The sequence below is a fragment of the Lissotriton vulgaris genome, chromosome 8, assembly GCF_964263255.1.
Source record: "Lissotriton vulgaris chromosome 8, aLisVul1.2, whole genome shotgun sequence".
NCBI lineage: Eukaryota > Metazoa > Chordata > Amphibia > Caudata > Salamandridae > Lissotriton > Lissotriton vulgaris.
In genome coordinates this window covers 31,863,906-31,882,643 of record NC_141696.1, presented here as the reverse complement: position 1 = coordinate 31,882,643, position 18,738 = coordinate 31,863,906, and the positions used below count along the sequence as shown (strand labels likewise).

At 39.7% G+C, this 18,738-nt stretch overlaps 1 protein-coding gene across 1 annotated transcript in view; it reads right to left on the bottom strand.

Moving 5' to 3' along the window:
• The window catches only part of LOC147693312 (extracellular calcium-sensing receptor-like), a 53,665-nt gene extending 37,122 nt beyond the window's left edge, over nt 1–16,543 (bottom strand). The window contains exons 1-2 of the mRNA XM_086935923.1: nt 15,836–16,543; nt 1,126–1,362 (exon numbers count right to left, since the gene is read on the bottom strand). Of these exons, the coding sequence (XP_086792049.1) occupies nt 1,126–1,362; nt 15,836–16,543 (945 nt within the window). The remainder of the gene's footprint in view (nt 1–1,125; nt 1,363–15,835) is intronic.
• Between the last annotated feature and the right edge of the window lie 2,195 nt (nt 16,544–18,738).

Genomic DNA, 18,738 nt, shown 5'->3' with positions numbered 1-18,738 from the left:
AGACAACCACCTAAACTGTGCTCCGATTGCTCTGAGGCTCCGATTTAAACATGGCCGCCGCAGTGCATACAGGCCTCACCTGCTAGTCTGGAAACAGTGGGAGATCCATTGTCACAGTAAAGGGAGCCCTGATGATTCGAAGCTGCGCTCTGCCCATTCCTCCACTCGGGGATTAACAGTTTGACATAGAGGGGTGCTCTATCACACGCCGCGCACAGTGATGGATATCTTACTTTACATTAAAAAGGATAGCTATCCTTCCAGAATGAACAAATGGTAACAGTTGTTCTAGTTATCCCATCTGCTGTGGAGAACTACCAGTGATGGTATGGAGTTCAGACAGCGTAACGTAGGCTTATAGCCTACTGCCAAGTACTATACCAATTGTTAATCACCCTGAACCTGAGCTATGATTGGAGTGAGGATCTTCAACAACTAGTATAGCCCACGTAGAACAACTACAAGGCTATTAGAGCATTCCAACTGCTTGGGGTAGATTGTTCTAAATTAAAAAAGACACACAGACAGACAAACATTGGAATGTTGTAACAGATGGCCTATGCCAATCATTAATGGCCCAGACCAACTCAATTGTCTTCAACAGAGGTATAATCATTACAATGTTCTAATAATATTTAGAAATGATTGTAGAGGTGATCATGCAACCATTATGAGGTTCTAATTTTGTACTTGTCAGAGCTCATTCAGAACTGATGCCTCCATTAGCATCACTGGGACAGTGCATGGATCCTGCACTACAGGAAGTATCTAATTTAAGACAATTGTTAAGGATCATGTTTTTAGATTTTGTTTCTCCTTTTCCGTAGCTATCAATGCTACTCTGTGTTTTCTACTTCTGTCCCTTTGAAACTGTGGTGTTGTCTCTCAAATCCTGTTCTAAATCATGTGTGTGCTAGAGTACAATTTAGACGAAGAGAAATACTTACTTATCACAGGTTAATAAAGTTATGTACTGCGTAACTATTGTATTCAGTGGGAATGGTGATGTGGTTATAAAATAAGTTCTTCAAAGTCCATATGCCACAGCAAGGGAACTAAAAATATATATGAAGGGATCTGATGCTGTGGGGCTCATGATATCTTATTATACTGCACACGGAGCACTCCCCGCACCTGATATGATCCATCACTCCACAGGATGGCAGTATTGTTAACATTGAAGTCTTCACCCTCTTGTGCTGTTGAGTCTAACCTGCCCACTTTTATTAGCTGGAACTTCTCATCCTGGGATATCTGCACATTCAAGATGTCATAGGCTGCAGGGGCATCTCCTTGTGCATCAAAGAAAATTTCCTTCCCATTGTGAGTTGTGAAGTGCAGGTTTTTCAAATAGTGCAGGACCTGGAGATGAAGAGCAGAGTATCAATCATAACTGTACCCAGGTGATAATCAACTACAGACCAGGTTGATTATCAGATAAATATGCTGTCCATAATTCCACCCTAAGCTTTTATCATTAGCCCCTTGGTCTTGTGAAAATCTTTAGCCCTGTTTGTGTCATGCTCATTCACTCTTATACATTACAATATAAATGATTATGCATATAATCAATATAATACCAATGCATTATAATCAAATATGTATGTTGTTTCACAGTAGTATGGCTCATCCATTAACTTTAATATGCTTGCTAATTTACATTTAATCTTTCGAGAGACAGGTGTGCTCACAAAACGTCTACGTGAACATGTTTAGCCATTAGGACTCCTGAAACATGCAAGGAAAAGGGCTTGGTTTTGCCCCAGAGAGCAACTTCTAATACCCAAGGAAAAGAAACCTGGCACTGACAACATAGTGTGCGTCACCACATTCCACTAGAAAAGTAACAACATGAAGAAAATTGTCACTAAGTACTGGAGTCTGTTTGCAGCTGAACTTAAAACCAAAGAAAATACCTTGTTTGCATTTAAGAGAGGAAGGAATGTGAAAGACAGCGTTGTCAAAGTGTACCTTGAACCCTGGAACCAACCGGGTCTACGGGACCAACTAGGACTCCCGCCCATACTGGTACATTTTAAGTGTGGCACATGTAAAGCTTGCCCCCTGTGCATGGAAGGCCAGACGTTTGTGTACCACAACAAAACATACAAATTACCCTGCTGGATGAACTGCAAAACTGCAAATGTCATATACATAATTATGTGTCCGTGCAACATACCATATATTGGTCAGACCATTCAGAAGGTCAAAATGAGAGTCTTGCAACACGTGTAAGATCAGATGTAAGGTACAGGGTGCGTCACTTGTAGAACACTTTCTGAGTCTCAACCACGCATCAGAGAGCATAAGATGGAGGGTGGTGGAGAAGATCAACGCCAACCCAAGGGGTGGCTCCATTGCACTGGCTCTGAACCGGAAAGAGTGCAAATGGATCCACATCCTTAACTCTGTTGCGAACGGGTTGAATGAACATGAAGAGATAGCCAAACAAATGCGTCTGTTGTAACGGCACTGGTTACCTCACATGTTTAACACTTAACTGCATACATCAGTTTATGCACACCTTGGAGTAGGTTCACATACCATGGCTGCATATACCTGACACTATGTCCTTCAGAGAGCTGATATTACATACATTTGAAACGGTGTTGGTAACAGGGCTACATACATTTGCTACTATGTCTCTCAGAGTGCTCCACTTGTGATGCAATGTTCACCCACTGCAACTATGTATGCCACTTTAAGTCTTTTTAAAACAGTGATATCTGAGACACTTGCATTATCTAATGTGTCCTAATGCTGCATTAACTAATTTGAACTCATCAAAAGGTTGCCCCACCACTCACATTTACTCCCACATTTATGGAAAGTTGAACACGCTGCCTGTCGTTATCAATTGGGTATTTTTATTTATACCAAAACATTTTTTTAGATTAAACTCTGTTTGTCAGAAACACAATATTGGACAGACAAAGACATATGTACATTATGAATTTCAATTCACTTTTCTACACAACAAAGTGTCACAAACTGAATATCATCATTAATCACGAAAATAAAAAGCAATGTGAAACAGACAGTGACATTGAACATGTATGGCATTAAATGATACACTCAATTACGATTAAATGAAACAATGATTGAAGCAAAAAAGGATAGAAAAAAGAAGGGAAAATTAGGAAAGGAGCAAAAAAATTAATTTAGGATTTTTTAACCAGCTAGTGCTGGTGTACGAATATTCCTTTCTAATTGGCCGACGCGTTTCGAATCCAGGTGCTTGTTTTCCGGATTCTCATCAGGGCACAATTATTCTGTCTGTAGGAGGTAAAAAGGAGGAGAACTATTTTGAATGTTTATGGTGGAACAAGGCAAGACTCCCTACATTATGACACTCAGCATAGGGACCTACCAGTTCGTGGCGAAACGAATTCAGAGGAGATTTGTCGGTGCAGACTAGGATCGCTCCAAGAGGAGTCCAAGGGCCGAGGCCACCTAAAACACGATGAGTTTACATTAGCACAGTTTCGTCGTGTTACTGCGCTAGTGTGCAGTAATACCAATAAGTAAAAACAAACGTACCGTCAACTGTTTCTTAACTTAACGGTGGCGGCTGCCTTTTATGTAGAAGGAGAGTTCTTCTGCGGGCTCTCAATAAGATTGTAGCCAGTGGCGCTGTGTGCAGAAAGAGAAGTGTTGGTGTGAGCTAGCTGGAGTTATGAATGGCCATTGTGTTCTACACTGGGTGACAGGGGACATACCTTCTTTTTACCTGAGTCGGTGCGAAGGGGTCTCTTGTTTTCCGTTAAATTTTAGATGTCGGCGTGTTAAGTTTCGCCATGCTACGTATCCGCTGATGGAAAGCGGAAAAAGATTAATTAGTTTAAAGCGTTGACCACGAGTTAAACAAAGGCCGGCAGCGAAGGTGCCACGGGAGCATCGCTTACCTCAGTGTTTTCCCGGTCAAAGCCTCCAGCGTTCTACGTGAATCCAAAGATGGACGCTGCGGGTGTTGCCATGGAGATAAGCACTCAGCTATGTGCTATGCCTTATGGGATTTGTAGTTTTGCGCTCGTCTGTGCTAATGAAAGGTGGTGGCCAGAAAAGTTTATATTGTGCTTGTTAAGTGAAGGGGTTGCTCACTACATTTATTGTGTGAGGAGAAATTGAGACGTGACCAGGACAATCATCAGGCGCCAAGACACTATTGGGTCAAAGTCTCGCGACTTTTGACAAACTGTTGAGGCCCTTCTGCACACTATTAAATTTGAGGATTAGATATGCTTCCTTTTTAAGGAGCATTCTGTCCAGGTCTGCATTGTTCTGTGATGGACGTAATGTATGTAGTACCGTCCATCTGAGGTCATTGACATCATGATTGGCATTCAAAAAATGTTCAACCATGGGGGCAGTCATGATTTTGTTTTTGATCCGGGACTGGTGTTGGCAAATACGTGTGTTGACTTGTTGTTGTTTCGCATTAACTAATTTGTCACGACTGTAAATGAGCATCAGTAAAATCAGGTATTGTAAATTATTAATAACATGACATGAGGGTAGGCTGTAACATGTTCATTATTTGATCTTTTCCACTTCATCATAATGTTAATGCTAATCTTGCAACACCACCAGGCAATAGTGTTATACATACCATGCGTTTTTAACATTGTTTAGTATTAATCTACAATTCATATCTGGTTCATTAATTTTATTATTCGCTATTGTTTACGATTAATCTGCATGTCCTGCATAAGTTCATTAATTGATTCAATGAGCTTCGCCACCTTAACACATTGTTAATCGTTCGTGAAATTGTCTAATTAAACAATCAATCTAGCCATTGTTTAGTCACAAATTGCTCATGCACTCCATTAACATGCTAACTCGTAGACCCCTATCCATTAGTCTTTACGTTCGCTCCCGGGCTCACGCGCATTGCGTGTTACACTAGAGGACGCCACGCCTCGCGAAAACATCCTTGGGCAGTAGTATAATTAGGCAGTCATGGCGACCCTGCCGTCCTGACTACACGCAGGAAATGGATGGGACTGCGGACCATCTATTCGCTCTGTAAACCTGACTGATCCAGTATATCAGTAAGCTCACTCAGCCACTGTATCAATCTCCCCAACAGCGGTCAATCACAATTTTTCTTCTATATTAGTCACGAATTTCACTTTCCATTGAGTTCGAGCGTAGCCATTACGCTGTGCATCACTAGCTGTCACGGCTTTCAATCAGAAGCGTGCACAGTTCACGGCACCCGTCCTTCGATTCGTGACCTTGTGCCAGTAATCACGCTACTTAGTTTAGCCCTTCTTGAGCGCACTCTACCCTCAGCGCTCCAGTTCCGTCACATGCAAACGTGTAAATCAGTCTAGCACTTCACTGCACCTGGTCTAACATATACGAGGATGTATAGCATTCACTTTTCCCTTGTGGGTGCTAGCTTGAGCAATCACCATAATTGAATTAGCTCTCCTGCGCAATAATATAACATTCACGCTCACCCCGACTGGTTCACTGCAAATTACCTTGTGGGTGCTAGCTTGAGCCTTTACCACAATTGAATAAGCTCTCCTGACGCCACATTACCCCTCTCCCACAGATACTTTGCCATTGTGCCCATCTACTTCAGGCTGAGATTTCCGGCCTACAAATAGGGTGAGTATCTGTGCTCTCCCTCCACCAGGTGTAATTACCCCAGATGCACCTATAGTCTCTCTTACACACAGCTCATTATTTGTCTTCAGACTGTCTCGTCCCCCGCGCACTTGTCTTGAGGAAGACCCGCCGTGACCACCCATTGCGGCACCATAGGATCGAAACGTTGACGCTTGTTGTAGGTCCAGCACCACCAGGATTCCACACTAGGAAGGAAACGAATCTCTGGATACAAATCAGCATCTGGCCTATCTTAAAACTGGCATATATGTGTATATATGACAATGCCTTCACTGTACATAATGTTCACCACCTAAACACTGTGCGCATTTGTCACCCATTTGCACTTTTTGTTTATTGTTGATCGTGACAGTCTACCTATGTAATGTATATATCATTGAATGAAGTAATTCTGATATATAATACGCAATATCATTCAAACCCTTGATCTCATGTCCTATTAATTAATTGCTAGGTTCTAGATATATATGTGTTTTATAGAGCTTTCTTTCCTGATTGCATTAATAGCACCCCCAAATCGCTCTTGTTCTACCCGCCAGAACCATTCTTGTTTCACCTGCTAATTTACATGGTACATGTGGGTCCAGATACCATATATTTCCAAGCTATTCATTTCCAAGATGTGCAACCTCCAATTAGAACATACCAAGAGGAAGTGGAACTTTATGAAACTAACAAGCCCATTATTGTATTTTTTAATGATATCTTCTGTACAAGGACATTCTGAGCTTCCCCAGATATAAGAACCTGCAACCTTCTTATTTGCTGACAGAAAAATATTTCTGTGATGCAGTTAAGCTCCATTGACTTGTATTAATAGCATATATATGCACTGGTCTAAAATTCCTCAAATTTTAGCTTTCATGTACTAACTGACCTTTTCTAGTGAGAGCCCTGGTCATTTGAAATGACTTTTGTCATTGAACCAGTTGCTGTGCTTCCTGTCATTTATCACTAAATGCTATTTGGACTTTAGGTGTATGGTTTATTTTTAACAGTCTTGAGTCTTACTTTGCATTTAAACTTCACTTTCACCTCATAATCACATGTATAGTGCAAGGAAAGGCCTCTTTATGCATGATCACCCCAAAGGTATGTACTGAGTGGAGAAGTGTGGCTCACTGGTTAGAGGAGGCAGACCTGGAAGCAGAGGTCAGCCTGGGACCAGGGTTCAATTCTTGGCTCTGCGGGGTCCTGAATCCTAAAATGTCCATGGACTCGACAATTCTCACTCCGGTGCCTACTCGATTCACGGGTTCACACTCTGCGACTCTGGGCAATAGCTTGCTTAATCTCCACAACGGCCCCTCGCGGTGGGATGCCTGGCTTTCACCTTGCGGATACTGTGCCGGAGTTCTCTCTCAGGGGAATACCAGGACGGGTTCCCTAAGCAAGCGCTTAGAGACCGGTTGGTGATTTGCGCTATATAAATACCTGTACATTTACATTTACATTTACTGATGCTGCTGGTTTTCCAACTCTCAGAGTGCACTGAGGCCTGCTAACCAGATCTCAGTGCCATTGTTCCAACCTCTTTTAAAGTGTGTGTTGAATTTACATAAGCTGACTTCCTAGTCTATGGTACCAAGGGTAACAAGGGCATATAATACCAAGTATCTTCCCAGGGCTGCAGCACTCGTTGTCTCCCACTGTGTGGGACAGCTCTCACTCCCCTCATAATATATGTAGGTATCCTCTAAGGAAGGCATATGGAGCGCGAGGCAGGGAACCATATATTATGAAGTAGGGAAGTAGTACAAATGCTTTTAATCTGTCCAAATGGTTGATTTGTGGAGAAAAGCTAGTAGCCAGATTGATTAACACCGAGTTACTGGCTGACCCCTCTGTCCGGGTAACTTCTGAATGGGACTACTAAAATTAATACTTCAAGGTACCAAATTAATCATGACAATAAAACTGACTTGATGGCCAAGTCGAATTTAATGTCACTTTTAAGGAAAGACAACATTTAGGAACTTACTAGTCTGTAGCCCAATTTTCTAGTGGCTGCACATAGTGGCTGGCCACCAGACAGCGCTCTGCCCTCCTGAGGGGTACTGTGAATGACTCCCAAGCTTAGGAACAATGGTTGCCTGCTACACCGGGAAGCGTTACTCCCCCTTGCAGGAAATCACTCAGGGTGTTGGACCAAAAGTTGAGCTACAAAGGCAAATCCCCCTCTCCTGCATCCCCAGCATCAGGGCAACACCATTAAAGTCTATGGTGGTTGTGGTGTAAAATTCAGAACTGGCCTGGAGATTTTATTTTTATTTTTGTAGTTTCATATAGCGTGAACCTGATCCAAAGGTATTAGAGCACTTTACATGAGCACCAGTTACATTCAACAAGGACACAGTTGTTTTTTTATTTTTTAAATAGGCCCAGGAAGAATAAAATATTTGCACAGAATCACAGAATGTTGATCTGACGCCAAGATTAGAAGCTGGTTCCCAAGTTCCAAAGTCTGCAGCTCTGGTTGTCACGCCACATCATTCTTTGGTAACCAGGTGACTGTCCAAATACTCTTTGGTGACCCCCCTGACCTCGACCATGCCAAAGTCGAGCGCCCTAGTAAGGCTAGAGTGGAAACACACAACTCTTTCAAACATATCAAAAATTACCAAACTTTACAGTTACCAATGCTAGTTAACCGTCGTGACTAAAACAACAACAATTTACATTTACTTAAAAATCTATATGTCATTTGGGGCTCTAAAAATGTCTAGCAATATAATCTATGTTTATAAATTGGTGTTGAATTTCTTTTGTGTTGTGTGACTTTCTAATTTTGTTGTGGGTTGCTTCTAAATGCTTTACACTAGTTCATTTTAAGCCTTACAGCTTGAAGCCACATTTACCCAGGGTTGAAATAAAGGTTTTGCAAATGAGCCTGAATGGACCCAAGGCAAGTGTGGCAAGTATATTAAAGGTTAAATTTGCACAACCAAAACATACAATATGTGTTAGATCCTCACATAAAGTTGATTTGGTTACATTCTTAAAATGCTTTTCCAAAGTAGTTTCAGAAGTACCCACTACAAATTGTGTTGAGATAAACAATGCAGATAGGCAATAAAGCAACAAATCATTTAACATAGTAAAGTGCATGCCGTTTATGAGGAATGACAGACATTCCTGCTTCTATCTGGATTTACTTTTTGTAATAATATTTGTTGTTGTTCTTTGACAGAAAAACATGATTGCCCAGAATGTACATCACCCCAACTAACATCCAATGAATCATTACATCTTCATCATTTGCCATCCGTTCATCCACCAAACCCCACACGATCCAGGCAGTTTAAATATATGGGGCCTCATTTATGAGAAATGACGCATCTCTGCGTGAAAGCAGCGATGCGTCACTTCTCAGTGCGCACTCCTTGCGACATGATTGATGCGTCATATTTAATGTATGATGCATCATGTCGCAAGGAGTTACAAATACGTCTGTATTTCTGACGTATCTGTAAGCGCAAAAGTGATGCATTACTGGAGTTTGTCACAAAAGTGACGCAACTCCAGCAATGCGTCCTTTCACATGGGGCAAGCCCCATCTGAAAGGGCCTGTGTCAGTCTTACACCTGCTGTGAGGCAGGCACAAGATTTTGACGCAACGGCGTCCTAAGAGTGACGCAGTGAAATCTCATAGATTTCACTGCGTCACTTCTACGACCTTTCTTTGTGTCAATACGCCCCCCTTGCATACATTATACCTGGCGCAGGTATAATGTGGCGCAGGGGTTTACAAAGTGACGCATCTACCTAGATGCGTCACTTTGTAAATATGGCGCAACAAGGCACATTTTTTACGCCACTGGTGTGTCACAAAAAGTGACGCAACATCGGCGTAAAAGTGACGCACCGCCTCATAAATGAGGCCCATGATTTATATGCTTACTGATCATCATACCAGGTGTGATAGGGTGTCTTCTCCTTTCACTTAGGTTCCCACGTGGTAAGGGTCCTAATAAGTTGCCAGTGCTCACAATGTCCACCATGTAGTCTACAGGAGACTTCTAGTAGCACTGAATGTATCCCTCTTTTCTCTAAAACCACAGGTTAGCAGTTAGCTTCTATGAGATAATTTGCTACCAACAACATGTGGATTGTAAGAGTCCAATCACTTATTGACATACCACCCAGTTCATACAGGCATAAGCTAAGTAATGTAAATAAAAGGTAATTTGGTATGCATTATACACAGTGTACAGTTGATTTAGCCGCTCTGCTGCAGCAGACATTCCTCTGGGGTGCGACCAAATCTGATGCATGTTCAGATTGGACCACCCTCGGCCGTTCTCCGCAAACACCCTCCGTGACGTTAGACGGCCGGGGGCCATCTGACGCATGGAAAAGGATAAATCAACGCATCATTGCAATAAATGTGCAACTTAGAAAAAGCCATGTATGCCTTTCATCCCCCAGACCAAGTCTCCATCATTTACCATCTGAGTTGAAATACATACTTTTTTAATTTGCTTGGAGTGATATACCAATTAATCAAAAGTGAGTGTAAAAGTTGTGCACGCTGCATGTTATTTCTTAAACATCATTACAAAGTCTCTGTCTTGCTCATGTTTTAACACAACTATCCTCGTTAACCAAGATATGAATAACTTTGGTCTCTGTTGGTGGCCTTTTTAATGTTTGCAATTTATGATAGGTGTTTTGTCTAATATGTTCCCTGTCTTCTCAGAGTTACATAATTTCTGAGATTTTTTTATCTTACCCCTAAAGTACTAAAAAGAGAGATCACATCTAATCACTCCCTAGATCCTAGATCCAAGATTCAGCCAGATGCTCGTCATTTGAGATTGTCAAGCTTTAATTCTGAGGTGGCCCATTTTTTTTTTCAAGATCACAAAAAACTTATGGAATAGAATCCTGCAATTTTCCTGTAGTCAAGACAATGTCATCAATTAATAGGTATAGCTTATGGAAAACTGTACCAAAATCAGCCACTCTAACTCTAGTGTATACCTTATTTTTCAAGAACAAGTTGGATGAGAGGCAACATATAGATACAGATAGTTGTACACATTCAATAATACAATGCTAGTTTTGTGCTGTTTTTGGTATTTTATTTCCAGATGTGCAATATGTTTTTGATCAAAGAAAGGATCTTCAGAAGCAGAGACACACTGACTGCAGGACACGTTCTGGACATGGCTCTGTTTTACTTTGCTATTGCTACTGAAATACGGTATCTTGCTTTTTCTGAGAACCATTCTCGGCCACGAGAGCTTCTCATGTTCGAATAAGAATGGCTTATTTCCCCATTCTTGACATCTACATGGCCCCCCTTGCAACAATTGTCAGAAAACACAGACTCAGCATAATATCCTATGCCAACGACATCCTCTCCCTCACAAAGGAACCCAACAGCCTTGGTATTCCGGAACTCCAACATTCAGTAGCATTAGCTGCAGACTTCTGAGAACAAGTCTGGGCACTGGCACTTATTATTTTACAAATTAAGCACTGCACCTTCCTCAAGAAAAACATAAATAAATAACAGACTAGTAAGAACTATGTGGAAATTTGTACTGCTAGCTTGTGGCTGGTTTGTTTTCCACAATAACATTTGAGCCATGCGTTGAAAGCTGTATGTCAGACTATCCTGTAGTAAAAAATTATGCAACAAGAAAATGTTGACAACCAAAATATCTTAGACAAGGGTATAAAGAATATTGTATCAAAAATATTGGCAACTGAAGAATCATGAAGCAAAGTACTGGTGTTCCAATGGAATGTCTGACATAATATCGACAGACAGAATATCGAAATACAAAAATATCGGAGCAAAAATATCGACATCAAAAATATCGGAATCCTATCTTCATAACGGTAAGTACAAAAATATCGAAAAAATAATATTGTAGTACGAAAATATCGGAATCAAAAATATCGTTTTTTTAAATGCATTAATAATAATGTAAAGATAATTTTAAAAAACATGTAATTTTACAAATATTAAATAAAAATATTAAAACAAAATTAAAACTAATACATATACATTTAAAATAAATAAAACACTTAATAATTTAATGTAATTTTTTTTAATGTTATTTATTTGATTTAATTTAATATTTTTTTGTTTTTACCCTGTACGCCTGTACCCCAAAAACCCAAAATTGACCCTGAACCCTAAAAATATCCCTGTACCCCAAAAACCCAAAACTGACCCTGAACCCTAAAAATACCCCTTTACCCAAAAACTGAAAACTGACCCTTATCCCTAAAAATAACCCTTTACCCAAAAACTGAAAACTGACCCTGAACCCTAAAAATACCCCTTTACCCAAAAACTGAAAACTGACCCTGAACCCTAAAAATACCCCTTTACCCAAAAACTGAAAACTGACCCTGAACCCTAAAAATACCCCTTTACCCATGAACTGAAAACTGACCCTGAACCCTAAAAATACCCCTTTACCCAAAAACTGAAAACTGACCCAGAACCCTAAAAATACCCCTTTACCCAAAAACTGAAAACTGACCCTGAACCCTAAAAATACCCCTTTACCCAAAAACTGAAAACTGACCCTGAACCCTAAAAATACTCCTTTACCCAAAATTAATTAATATTATTTAATTACCAATTAATTATTAATTAACAATAACAATAAAGTAAATATATTAGCACATTAGCTGTAATTAATTTAATTTAGTAATTAATATTATGTTCCCCAATTAATTAATAAAGAATAACAAAAAAGTATATATAAAAAAATTACTATGATTAATGTACTTAAATAATTAATATTAATTAATTACCAACTAATTAATAATTATACATATGTACAAAATGATATTAATTAATTTACTAATTAATATAAATTAATTACCAATTAATTATTAATTAAAATAGGTACAAACATATATTAATTAATTAATTATTATTAAATAACTTCCCACCCTATTCTCCTATAAACCCATAACCCACTACAGTACATATTTATCAATTAATCAATTAATTAAAATTAATTAAAAATTATTTCTCAATTAATTAATTAATAATTCCTACTAATTAATAATTAATTTAACATAATTAAATTACTTACCACCCTATTCCCCTATAAACCCACAACCCGCTACAGTAGTAAAAGACAATATTTAATTAAATTACATTAACAATTAATAATAAAACATACTAAATACAATATAATATACACTAAATTTATTTAAAAATTTATATTAGTAACATCGAAGTTATTTATTTCGATATTATTGACATCGATATTTAAAACTTCGATATTACTGATATTATACTAACATCGATATTAAGACTTTCAATATTACTTACCTTCGATATTTTGTCCCATCGATATTTAAACTTCGATATTTTTGTATATCGATATTTAAAAATCGATATTTTGTCTGTGTACCGTTCCAATGGTATACAGGCATTTACCCCTATCATTTGTGAATAGACTGCCTGTGCAACTGGTATCCTGGTTTGTTGTTGGACCACCCAGCATGTTAATTCAGCTTGTGTGCTGGACCTGGGTATTCCATGGTAAAGCCAAGGTGCGGAACCTGTTGTGTGGTCTGGAAGAGCCCACCATACATGCTTCCCTTTAATGCAGTATCTTGGGTTGTGACCTAAATTAAAGGTCCTGAGCAGACCTTTGTTGCTGTTCTATGTGGGAGTGCATCCCATTAGTCACACTCATGTAAAGTTTTGCTTTTGTGCTATATAATTACATACACCCTAATAATCGGACACATGCTGTTAAGACTTCACAATATTGGGAATTTAAGAGGTGATATAATGAAATGTAACCTTGAATGCACAACATTTATCCTGACTCAACAAGGATAACCCAGAACTACAAGCCTCTGCTTTGTATATTTTGAGCCTTTTTTGCGGAACAAGTAGATGAGATGCTCCTCTTTCCCAAGTTTATCTGCTTACACAAATTGTAAGTTTTTGATGAAAATAGAATCCCACTTAAGCGATATGAGTTGAAACAATATTTATAACATGTACAAGGTTAAATGGGTGTGATGTGAAGCACAAGAATGAATTTAGAATGTAAAATTTGACTATTTCTAAATTAAACATTCAAGTACGTATCATTTGACATCCTTGAGACATAAGACTTCAAAGTCTCTTTTTTATATACAGTATGTATTTCCTGTTTAGAGATTTGGGGTACACCTAAGGGAGTCTGTTTTCACTTTCATTTACACTTTAACATTAAATTGTGGGAGAGGCACTCTATGGAGATCATGACAAAAGCCCTAGCCCGCCCGCTCTGCAGCTATGGGAGTGATTTTAGAATGGTAAATATTGTGGGGCGGTTAACAAAATTGACACTACCTCATAGAATATATCAAAACATTGCACATAAACATACAGAAAAATGCATGTTCACATTAGAAAGAAGATACGGGTATCATATGGATGGAGCAGGACTAGTGTGAGATTTCAACTGAGGGGTTTTGGGGGTATAAGCACTTTTTTGAAGTGTGGCAGAAAGGACAAAGCAGGGAAGAGCTTTCAAAAAGTGAGGGTTTGGCAGCTAAAATGATTGGGGGCTTAGCTTCTTTTAGAAGGAGTAAGTCAGTTGAGTATTGCATGAGTGTAATTTAGTGTAGATCCCAGATTTCTGGCTATCCTATGTTCACAAGATTTTCAATGATCTATGTAACTTTCTCTTGTAGAGAGCTGGGTTGAACAGAAAAGTCGATCTGGAATTCTGAAGCCAGTGTGTGCTGCAACCACATTCACTGTACAAATAACATTCAAGACCAAACATAGCAGTAACAGGTTACACAGACCTTGGGACAGCTATGTAATGAGTTTTGTACATAGGCACCTGTCTTCTTAACCTTCCATAAAGCGTTTAGTTCATGTGACAATACACATGATATCCATGGAAAAACTTCACTGCTTTGCTTACCCCTAGTTATTAAGCTAGGGTCAAATGTTTGTAACGCCCATTTTATTCAAATACATTGCTTTGCACCAATGTAGAGTGGTGACGGACAGGCCAGACAAGTGGAATAATGTATACTATTGTATATTTTTGTTGGTGGGAGTGAATGGTCTGTACTATAAGTAGACTTGCAATATTCGAGGGGGCCATTATTGCTTGGTAATGCATAACTTAGCCGTCAAGGAGAGAAGGTGGTAGCTGATACAATACTGGGCTTTGGTCATAATTAAGGAATTTAAATACTTGTGTTGAAAGTGGAAAAATGACAAATTGTCGAGAGGGAAGTCAATCAAAGAAGAAAGCAGTTGATGAGTCCATCAAATATACACTATTGGTTGTAATAAAACTGGGCATTAGAGAACTGATGGCTGTCAGATGTTGTGTCAAATATTTTAGTTTGGTTTGGTAAGGCGGTGGTGAGGTGAGCCCACATCATCAGCATACATATGGCTAACAATCTGATGGAGGATTTTGTTTCTTCTTGAGAAGTATTAGAGAAGGAGAGGAGGTCCCAGCCCAGGGCTCTGGGAGACACCAACCTGCAGAAATGTCAAACATGAAGAGTAGGAACAGCATGAGATCAGGAATGAGTGATCACCAAGATCAGAAATGAAGCATTTTGGTGTCTTAACCTTGATAACCAGGCTGTAAGAATTGGTAATAACCTTGAGTGGCTGACTGCAGAGAATGCAGCAGAGTTTTGATAACAAGAGCTTGTAGTAAAGGTATTTATGATGCACTTAGGTTTGCTTAAGAAGTGCTTAGGTTGGACAAAGTTGACTAACACAAGTCAGATAGGTAGAGAGGGTGAGTGAATTAAACAACATTCATTCTGTTAGTGTGTTAGAAAACCTGTGGGCTTAGAGCACCTATGGTGAAGCTAGAAGGAAGGGAGTGTAGAAAGAGGGAAGCCAAGCAAGACAGGATCCTGAACAAGAGGTAGGGGCTTTAGTTGGAGGAGAAGAGGTCATATAGGATTGATTGGCTGATTTTATTAAATATTTTCTTTCAGATGGTAATGCTGGAAAAAATTGTTAATTTGACAGAAGTAGGGATAGTTTGCATTGTAGTGTAGGTGCAGAGAGTAGAGCATTGGATTTTGTTTTGTGTTGTGTAGCTGCAAACTTACTATTGATGTTAGACAGGTTTGTGATACTGTGGGAAGGAATGGGGAGTGAGCAGTCTGCCCTGTGTAGGTCTTAATCATTCATCTTACAAAATAGGTCAATCTTGCTTCCTGTTACCTGCCAAGGTTGAATGTCCTTGGTATCTGCACATGATCCATGGATGAAGGGTCCTCGGCTTGGCCTGCAGGATATCAATGCATCCAGAGCGTGAGCGAAGGCATAAGCTGCTATGTAACTGTGGTAACTGTAGCTCAGGTCATTTAGCTCAAACAAAAAATGAGTCTCTTGCTTTAGTGTCTCCACCCCTGAGCAAGCATCTGGGCTTCCTTTCATCTCTTTTAAAGCATCAGTGTCAGTCCAGTTGTTCTCCTGAAATGTGCAGTGGAATGCTTTCTCCCAGAAGTGTTTCATGAATATATCTTGTGGGTACCTAGAATGATGAAGATGAGATAAAAACTCTTCAAAATCTGGCATACGCTCCGTGTACGGTGCAAGCCCCAGAGATCCATTCAATATTTTCCATGCCTGGTTTTCCAGCAGGAGCCCCGGTCCCAGTGTAAAAGCTGCAGTGAATACCCAGACTTTGCTGGTTATATTCAGTTCATAAAGCATTTGCAGAAATTCCTTGACATGGACATCAGGGCTGTGAACTATGATCACCTTCACTGAATGTCCTTTGATCATTTCAACAAGTTGGAGGATCTTCTCCTTGGAGAATCGAAGGTTAATTTGTTCTACAAAAGCCACACAACCGCCTTTGTCCTCAATGCCTTTCCGTATCCCCTGTCCTCCCTGCAAGCCCACCTCATCAGTGGAAACTATCATGCCCACCCAAGTCCACTGGAAGTGGCCAATCAGTCTGGCAATGGCAATGTTCTGGAATGAGTAATTAGGAACAGTGCGTAGAAAGGATGGGAACTGAAGCTTGTCACTGAGAGAGGAAAGCACAGAAGCATGACTTATCTGCCAAAGACAAAATATTCATACATTTGTCATCATGAACTAGTATTTTAATAGTATTGTGATGTTAACATTATTCAACATTATGCAGTATGAAATGTGTATCTCAGTTGAGAAATATACCAGCTTTAATCTAATCATATGATACCTATTCAAGGGATACCCAGTAACAGTGTCCACGACAATACAAAAATTGCCAAAGTAAATGTTTGCCTCTTTTTACCCAGCATAAAAGCACGCTTCCATGAGAAGATGGACCAGAAACCACCCACACAACTGCCCTTTGGACTATATACCTGAACTGTACCCATTCACCCCACACGTAATGCAGGGATTGGCACACATTGAAGCCATCAAACATTGGAGCACTATTACCAATGGTTCTAAGTTTATTAGAGTCATGAAAAGAACTTGGAACTCCAAGAGGAAAAGCCAGTCGGATGGTGTCATCAGCTAGAACACCCACACATCGGTTTGTGTGGCATCTCACACAACATTGTCCTTTGCCTCCCAGTAGAGAGCCAATGCAAAGGTAATCAGAAGGTACAAATCCTCAGAGGACGACATTAGCAAGACTAATTCCACAGCAATCACCTGAGTGTGAATGGTTCAAAGACAGCCATCACAACCCTAGAGGGCAAAGCCAGAAAGATGCCACACTTAACCAATGAAGAATGTGTAATCTTGGTCAAGTATATAGAGCCACATTTCCCGAAAGCCTCACCTAGAAACATATACACAATTCTGGTGCCACAGCTGAAACTCCAAGATCATCTACATGAGATTGTAGTGAACAAGGACCTCTCTGTGATGGACATGTAAGACAACTAGTGTGACTGCTTAACAGTCCTCAACAAAAAGAGAGAATGGAAAAACAGTTGTGTCCTTGCTTCTCCATGGAAAAATTGTAGGAAGCAAAAAAAAATCAACCATGTACTCACACAGATGGATATCAAGAAACTCTGCACTGTACATTAAAATGGCTCTTTGCCACTCATGTAATGAATGACAGAGGAACATAGAAAGTTCCACTTCATTACTAAGTTTAAAGAGAGAGTATTACCCAGTCATAATGTATGGTGGGTGTCACAAATAGGATTAATAATTTGGAAGTGGGACCCTGAACATTTAATAAATCAACTCTGTTTAGGTCAAATCCCATTCTCTGGAGAACCATTGTTTTATGGTAGCAACTGCACAAAAAGTAGACAATTCCTCAAAGAAATGCAAGTTAAGTTCAAGCAGCAGCAGCAACACTATTAGAAGTCAGAAAACAACACATTTAAATTTGCAAACACATTTTTAAAAGAACACATTTTTATGAGAATAAAGACACCATGAAAATATGATAAGGAGAACCAGAGTTATGTTTTTTCTAAAAGTTAAGGAAAATGTACATAGAAAAAGTAAAACATTGTTGAAAAACAACAGTTTGTGATTGACCCACATCTAGGCATGACTTCAGGCAAAAAGTCTTATAGCAGACGTTGAATACACCAAGAAAGTTATCCATGTCAAATTTTTTATCTCTCAAGACGTAAGGGATTATTTAGCGGTTGACAGGCTGTATTCGATTCCACCATGGCAGGGTAGACCTGTGCTTGGTTGATGGCATATTGAGAGCTCTCTGCCAGACTGAGATCTCTATAGGTTCAGAGGAGCCTTCGCCACAGCGACCCCTTTGAAGACATTGTGAGTTTGTGGAGCTGTTTACCCATCTGTGAATAGAGCAGGCAGACCATCAGTTTTGTGGACAAGGTAACCTTTCTGCCAAATCATAAGATCCCCTTTAGTCTTTTTTTGGAAGTCAAACTTCTCCAGCAGTGCAGGGTGCAAGGCTGTAGCCAGGGAGGTTCCCTTGAAGTCAGATACATCATCATCCAACTTCCACTGCAGCCATTGAATTTTGTACAAGAACGTCAGAGCAGGAAAAAGGTTGATGTTGTTGGTGCTGAGGGAAATACACAGATGAGATAGCTTTGATGCTTCACCCTGGTCCAACAATTTTTGGGACTTGACATTGTACATGTAATATGAATTTCCAAAAGTGCACCATTATG